We start from the raw sequence: 7,993 nt of genomic DNA on the forward strand, positions 1-7,993 counted from the left end.
TGGGGCTACCAGATGCCCACCTGGGTGGCCCCAATGTGGATTTTAACAAGAGGAAGCTCTGTTCTGGAGTAGCTTGGTCCCTGTTTTGTCTCTCAGAGATACTCTTGAGGTTGTCCCCACTTAGGGACAGCTGGTTTCCATGGCAATGATCACACCATTGTCAGGAGCTGGAAAGGCCCTGGGAATCACCTGGGGCAGCCATCACAGGGGAAACGGGCCAGCACCTGGTAGCAGCTAGGACCTTTCCAGAGCCAAGTGAACCATGTGTCCTCACCCTCTAAAGCCACAGGCTCTGCAGGGCCAGCAGAATGGTATCTAAGAACTTGGTCCACAGACAAGACCCTATGTTCTCAGTCTCAGCCCTGCTGGCTAAGTCAGCCACCACACCACCACCTTGTCCCTGCCATGATTCCTTCCTTTCCTGTCGAGCCATCCTCCAAGTGCCGTCCAGAGCTGCCACCTCCAGGGAGCGCTCCTATTCTTGGATGAGGCTCAGTACAGGGTAGTGTGGTTCTGAGTTTTCTGGGATTCTGGGACACCAGGATAGGGTCTATGCCTCCTCTTTTTGGGCCACGAAACAAGCATAGTGCCTTCCCTAAAGGATGCCTCTAGGAATTAAGATTTGGGACGTGACAAGCCACCAAAGATGGCAGCCCAAGGGAGGGGCAGAAGCCCCACATCTGGGAGTGGCTGAAAGGTTCTGACTCTAGACTGGGGCAATTCTGCAGCCCTCCTGGGAGTGCTCACTGCCACCTTAGGTCATTCTTAGGTTCCTATTTCCCACCTTTAAAATGTCTTCCTTTTTTAAAGTGCTCAATGCATAAGAACAAGGCTCTGTGTGCAGATCTCCTGCGCCACATGAACAGTAGGTACGGCTACTTGCACCTATGATCTCAGCCCTGGGAAGCTGAGGCAGGAGAACACTCGGAGCTCAGTCAGCAGTCTAGGCAAATACGCCCCTAGTTCCATGAGAGACCCTGTCTTAGAGTGACAGAGGCAGACGCAGGACACTGACCTGTGGCTTCTTCATCGTGTGTATCAATGTAGACATACATAAATGCCATCTTATTGCCTCAGGCAGGGAGAGTTGGGTTTTAAGGTGCTTTGCAAATGCCTGGCACAGGACAAACTCACTAATTACAAAGAGACATTTGCATTTTTGGTGGCTGAGTGAGGGACTCTGTCAAGACATGGTCTAGCTCAGATCCTGCAGCAGCATCAGAACTTGAGCCACACACTAGCTCCCTAGACTCATGAACAAGGATACCCAGACTGCAAAGTAGAGATGGTCTCTGCCATGACTGTGTCCTGGGTCATGAGATCCACCTACACTTCCCTGAGTAGTCTCTGCAGTCTGTCCCCAACACAAGTGACTCAGGACCCCACTGGAAAAACCAAAAGGAACTTGCCTAGTCTGCGTTCCTACAGTCTATAAACACATTTACACACTCCCAGGGGCTGGGGCTCTCATCCCTTTCCAGAGAAGGGGCACTGTTCCTGTTCCTTCACTTTTGGTTTTAGTTTTGGTTTTGGTTTGGGACAAGGTGTCCTTACAACAGTTCAAGCTGGCGTCTAACTTACAACCCTCCTGTTCCCGGCCTCCCAAGTGTTGAGGTGGCACCTGGCTAAGATGCTGCATTTTCAGAGAAAAGTACAGCCAGCTCCTCTCAGGCCTCCTCTGTGCCCTGCCTGTGCCCTTCTGCACATGCTCAATGGTTTCACCCCACCCATCTATCTCTCAGGAGCTGTGGTATCCAGCCCCCACCAGGGACTTGCCCAAATGACCTCATTCCAGCCATGGGAGAACCCAAGCAGCCTGAGCCCAGGGCTCTCAGCTGACCAGCCATCCTTCAATGAAGGCTGCATGACCTTGGGCAAGTCCCTTGCCCTCTCTGGGTTTCTCTCAGTTTCCCCCACTGTAAACCTCACTGTGGGGACTGAGTGTGGGTAGTGAGAATGAGGCAGTGACAAGCAGTGACTACTTTCCCCATTAGCAGGCATCAGGTTTTGGGTCTGCCCAACACACCCCACAAAACAAACAAACCAACCAACCAACCAACAGAGGCCTCAGCTTCCTTGGTTGCCCCACCCTCCTGAGTTGGTGCACAGCAGGCATTGGCCTGGCTAGCTTTCAGTCTGCACACCCCACTGAGCTCCTCTGGGGATAGGGCCTGCCTACACTCTCACCATAGTTCTCTGCTTTATCCTGGCTCCCTCAGAGCCTGGTGTGAGCTCATCAGCTGCAAGAGCCTAGCCCACCCTCTCCTGAGCACCTGCTGTCTGTTCCACACACCAGCGTTCTGTGCTCAGATGTATTTTCTCCCCCTGGTACCTGCACCTGCCATTTCCTGGGTGCAGCATATGGGAATTTTTTTTTTTGACCCACATCTTTGAAAGGAGACACAGACTTTCCATTAGAACGAGGAAGCATGAGGCACAGAGAGGGTAACTGACTGGCCCTGGATTACACAGCGTAAGGGCAGGGTAGGGCAAAGCTCTGTCAACTTTGTCCCTAGGTACATGGGAGCCAGACATTCTTAGATGCTCCACCTGTCTTTCCAGGGTGGTGATCACAGCCAGGCCCTCTCCTAAATCCCACAAGGGTCTCTGCTTGCCTCCTTGACCCAGGGTGCTGACTTCAAACCCTTTCCCAAACCTAAAGCCTGTCTCAGAAGCTCTCTCCCTTCGCCACCACCTGCCATCTCAGCCCTGAAATTGGTGTAGAAAATACCTTCCTGAGCCGTGCCTGTGCCACCCACTGTACGCCTGCTTTAAAAACTGCCTGGGTTTTCTTTTTTTTCCTCTGCTATTACTATAAAAAGACACCATGGCGGGGGGAGGGGGGGAACAGACCTGGCATTTGCTGTGCTGTCCTGCAACTTAAGTACATGTCATGGTCATTTACAGGCAACAGATTCAGAGAAGGGAGTCGTACCCCGCCAACTTCACCTTGTCATTCCCCGCCTCTGTCTCTACCATAGCCTACAACTGCCCAACATGCTTTCCCTCCAAGCACACTGTGGTGTGAGGAAGAAAATCGCACCTAACTACCTTCTATCCTTCCACCCGGTGCTGGACACGTCCAGCCTTCAGGGTCCTGGCTGGCCATGGCGGAGGCACAGGTCCAGCCTGTTGCCCTGTGTAGAGAGCAAAGGATGAAGGGCCAGCTCAGGGCAAACTTCAGAGAGTATCTTACCCTGAGCATCTTGACTGCTGTTCCTTCTGTGTCCCTCCTCCCTGCCAGCCATCGTGGGCTTTCTAGATCACGCAATTACCAACTCCTGTGCTTGGCAATGGGTAGTGTGTGTGTGCCAGTGCCCACATTGACCTGAGGTGCTCTGGCGATGACTCCACTTAGGACAGGAAAACAGGGGTCTCGTAACATTGGGGGTTTGGTAAATGTTCAGGGACCTACACAGGGCTGCGGGTGTAGATAGTCATAGCTACAGAACAGACCTGACTAGGACATTTCCTCAGGACAGCCTGGGACCCAGCTGAGAGCTAACTACATCCCCAGGGGTGAGAACAGCAGAACCGACCAATGACTGCTGTGGGCTAGGCACTAAGTGCTTGACTTTGCGGTTAACTTGCTCATTTGGTCCTCTGTGGGAAGATGGTGTTCATGGTCCTAATGCCTCTGTGGGAAGACTGTGCATTGCCCTAACATTAGGGAGCAAACTGAGGCGTCAGAAGGTTCTGTTGTTGCCCCATCAAGGCCACACAGCCAGGCACTGAGGGACTTCAAGCCAGCGCAGGGGAGAGGGCAACAGCTTGGCAGCACCCTGTCCTGCTGCAGATCCTTCTGGTAGGCCTAGCCTGTGTCCACAGCTGGGAATTGGTGGGGAGAAGGGAACAGCCTAATCTAGAAGGGCCCTAGAAGAGAGACTGTGTCCTTGGGGTGAGGAGCAGACCTTAAATACATTGCCCTGGGGCTATTTTCCCTGTAGAGGCCCTGCCCCCATAGGGAGACTGACAATCCAGCTGCCTTCAGCTGGGTGAGTCACTGTGCCGGCCCAGGGGGGCACCAAGGACCGTGGGAATCAGGACACAACTAACTGGAGGGGGAGGGGAGAGCAGCCTGAGGAATCCCGCAGAACCCTTCATCGGCTAGGGGCCCACAAAGGGCTGCCTCCCTTGCCCACAGAGCTTCCCTTTTCCTACACTCCCAGTCCTCAGATCCAGTCAGACACAGCCATGGCAAGGTTGTGGCTCCATAGAGAAGAAGGGTGGCTGCCCTCACCCTGCAGTCTGCACAGGGTCTGACCCCGCCGGGTGGTAGGGCTACAAGCTACACGCTTCAGATAGTCCGTCTGCCTCTCACCCGCTATGACCTTTCTTGTAAGGGGTCAATCGGCAGGGTGGTAGGCGGCTGAGGGAGTCTTTGCCAAGAGAAGGAATCTGGGCTTGCTCAAAGCCCCAGTGTTGGGCACGCCCACGGGATCGTCTTGCTGCCCCTGAGGACCACAGAGAAAGAGACAAGGCAGGGAGCCTCAGTGAGCACAGAAGGCTGGGCTTAGCCCTTTGTAAACTCAGTATCTTTGGGGGAATGGAAAGAGAGTTCTGCTGTGAAATGATTTGAGGGGACTGGCTGTACCCAAGGCCAATTCACTTGGTGATCCCCTAACCTGGCTCTCTTGCCCATCCTGAGACCCCACCTCACTCTCAGCCCTATAGTTCTCCGCCAAAGACCCCTGCCAAAGACTCCTTTCCATCTTCAGTGGCTCCATTTGTCCTGGGCTGCCTGGACGCCCCCCACTCCACATCTGTAAGGCAGCAAAGCCCCAGCACCATGGACACACGCTGGGACCGGACAGCTTGTGTTCAAGTCCCACCTCTGCTACTTTTCAACTGTTGGACTCTGAGCATCCCCTAAAACTTAACACCCATTTCTTCATCTGTATGTACAAAGGGACGAGGACAGGCATTTGTTGAAGACATCTGACACATGACACACTGGTCTATGGTTCTCAATCTTCCTAACGCTGTGACCCTCTAATGCAGTTGTGGTGATCTCCGACTATAAAATTATTTCGTTGCTACTACTTCATAACTGTAATTTTGCTACCGTTATGAATCACGATGATATGCAGGACAATGCAACCCCTGTGAAAGGGTTGCTTGACTCCACAGAGGTCACAACCCACATGTTGAGAATGGTTGGCTTAGGTCCACAACATTTGTATTCACAGGTCTGCCATGCCACCTGCTAGATGCTCAGCTGCTATGTGTTGAGTGGCCTCGAGCACACACCTGTTTGCCAACCAGGTGGCCTCTCCAGGGAACCAATCACACTTCCCAAATACCAGAGTCCCCTGGCACAGACTCCCACCAGGAGTCTACATCCCTGCATGTCTACACTCTTGGGGTCTCCGATGAGTGTCCCTGTCACATACTCAGCCCTTCCATCCCACCCTCTCTTTATCTTCAGGACCAGGTGCCACACCCATCACACATCTGCCAGGGTGCAGAGGTATGTCCTAAGGGTACCCGCAGTCTCCCTAAACACACTCTTGGTGTCACTCCCTCTCTCGGTTCAGCACGCACCTGTGCCCCCGCCCCCTGCAGAGCTGATTTGTAGGTGCGCTGTCTTGGGGGAACACCTGGGTATCTTGACAACCTAGACCTCCCCACTTAGGTGTGTGCACCTGTGACCCAGTACGCTCCCGGGCCAGCATCAATCCTCTGGGACATCTGCGTGCATACTGTATCCCAACTCACTCTTCGGGTCCATGGCTTACCTGTATGTTGCGTTTGCTCTCGCAGGCCGGTCCGGTGCCCTGAACCACGCTGTCCAGCACCGCCACCACGTCCGGCGCCGGCTCCACAAAGCAGGCGGTGCGCGCTGCACGAATGGCGGCCTGCACGTCGGCGAAGCGGAAGGCGCAGAGCGCGGCCGGGGCGTTGCGGGCACCTGGGGTGCCCTGGGGCCGCTCGAAGACAGCGAAGAACTGCTCGCGCGCGGGGAAGACCGACACGAGGCGGCTGTAGAGGTCACCCCGGCCCGCGCCGCCCGCGCACTGCAAGCCCAGTTGGATGTAGGACTCGGTGAGCTTCTTGGCGTCGCCACCCGCGCCGCGGGGCAGGCAGATGCGCGCCAGCAGGCTGCGCGCCTGGCTGTCTTTATCGCCCGCACGCGCCTCGCTGTTGAGCGCCAGGTACGCGTAGGGATGCGCGCTGTGCGGTGGCACCGCCGGGTGCAAGAAGGCACGCACGAAGCCCAGCTTGTGCTGCTCCTTGGCTCCCTGTTTGATCTTCAGTATGTTGTCGTCCGACGGGTTGAGGTCGAAGGTGAAGAGCTTAGCCAAGTCTCCACGCGCGTCCAGGGAGCGGATAGAGATCTCGGGCGTGTTCTCGAAGCGGTGGTCTTCTAGGCTACGGTTGCGCGGGAAGAAAGCGCTTCCGTAGCCGGTGTACGTGGCGCCCACGAGCAGACGGCTGCCCCCGGTGCCGGAGGCCGGCGGCAGCACTAGTCCCACGGTGGACGCGTTGGGGTGGTTGGCGGCCACGTTGAGCATGCTGGGGAACACGGTGACCGGTTCTGCGGTCGGCGCGGCAGGCGGAAAGCTCACAGCCAGGGCTGAGATGTTGCCCCGGCGCCTCAGTTGGCACAGACCCTGGTAGATGGAGCCGCACGCGACCACCAGACCCTGGCCCGGGTCCAACTGCAAGATTTTGTTGTAGTTGTCCGTGAGGCGCCGCGGGTGCTCGCACGAGGCCTGCGGGAGCTGCGGGGCGTGACACAGCGGGCTGTCCGGCACCGGACCCACGGTCGCCTCGGCCTCCAGGCTCAAGTTGGCACCGGACAGCTGGTACAGGCGGTTCACCGCCGCCAGGTATACGGTGCCCGCCGTGCCGTCCAGGGCGAAGTTGTTGGTGGGCGTGGGCGAGGGGAAGCGGCGCTGTATCTCTAGGGCGCCCGCCCGTGCCGCCCCAAGCAGCAGCAGCAGAGGCAGCGGCAGCAGACCGGGGCACCGCGAGTGAGAGCGCGGAGGCAAGGGGACCGCCGCAGCGGCCCGGGCGCTAGGGGGTGCGCCGCCCGCGGCGCGAGGAGCCATCCAGGCGAGCGCGGGCTGCGCGGCGCGGCGAGTGCATGGGGCGCGGCGCGGCCGGGAGCCGGGAGCTCGGAGGCGGCGAGAGGCGGGGGGCGGGCCCGGGCCGCGAGGCGCTTCCTGCCCGCGCCTGCCGCCCCCGGCCCCGGCGCCCCGGCCCGACTCTGGCGCGGCGCTCAGCCCGGGGGCGGCTCCGTGGAGGCCACGCCCACAGTCCATCCCTGTCCCAGCCGCTTGGTCCACGCCCTTTAGCCCTGGGCCACGCCCCCGGGCCACGCCCCGGGCCCCGCCCCGCGGTCCGGGGTCGCTGCTGGCCGTTACTCCGGCAGTCCCAAGTTGCCTGCCACTTCCCTGGTTCCTGGCCACCACATGGAATGTCTTCCTCACGCTTGTTTGTTATCCTTCCTCTTTCTCCTCGTTCTAGTCCTTTTCCTCTTCTGTTTCTGGGCTCCGGTTTGCCTTCCACCGCAGCTCAGAGTTTCGCTCTCTCAATCTCTCCGACTCCTCTACTCTGATCCAGTCAACTCCGCCCCGTGCCTCTCCCGCGTCACACCCTCTCCCTCATCTGTGTTTCTCTCTCTTTTTTTCCTTTCTGTTCCCGCAGCTCTCCCTCTCTATCTTTTCCTCTCCTTGCCCCTAAAGACCTCCATTTCCCCTCAGCCCACCTACCCCTTCTGGCCACAGCACCCACCCCCCACCCCCGCCCTCCTCCCCCTCTGCTCCTCCTCCCCTCCACATGTTCTCCAAGCCTCCTTTTAAAGGCCAGCCAGACCTGGGACATCAGGCCCCTGGGACCCCATGGTCTGTTCCCAAAACTGCCCTGTAAAGGGAGTTCACAAGCAGCAGGCATCCAGGACAAGCTAAGACAAGTAGAAAATTGTTGAGAGAAAGTATATCCCTCTTGGAAGGGCGGGCTGGGCTGAGCAAGGACACCACAGGGCCTT

General features: G+C 57.5%; 1 protein-coding gene across 2 annotated transcripts in view; it reads right to left on the reverse strand.

Annotated features, from left to right (window-relative positions):
- Plxnd1 (plexin D1) overlaps positions 1 to 7,212 on the reverse strand; it is a 39,961-nt gene extending 32,749 nt beyond the window's left edge. The window contains exon 1 of one of the 2 annotated variants that reach the window (XR_015685585.1): positions 5,739 to 7,212. Coding sequence is in view for 1 of the 2 variants with exons in the window: in NM_001395052.2 (NP_001381981.2) it covers positions 5,739 to 7,055 (1,317 nt within the window). In the remaining variant the exon portion in view is untranslated. 2 annotated transcript variants of the gene reach the window in all.
- Positions 7,213 to 7,993: the final 781 nt, after the last annotated feature.

This window comes from Rattus norvegicus, chromosome 4 (genome assembly GCF_021556685.1).
Source record: "Rattus norvegicus strain SHRSP/BbbUtx chromosome 4, alternate assembly SHRSP_T2T, whole genome shotgun sequence".
NCBI lineage: Eukaryota > Metazoa > Chordata > Mammalia > Rodentia > Muridae > Rattus > Rattus norvegicus.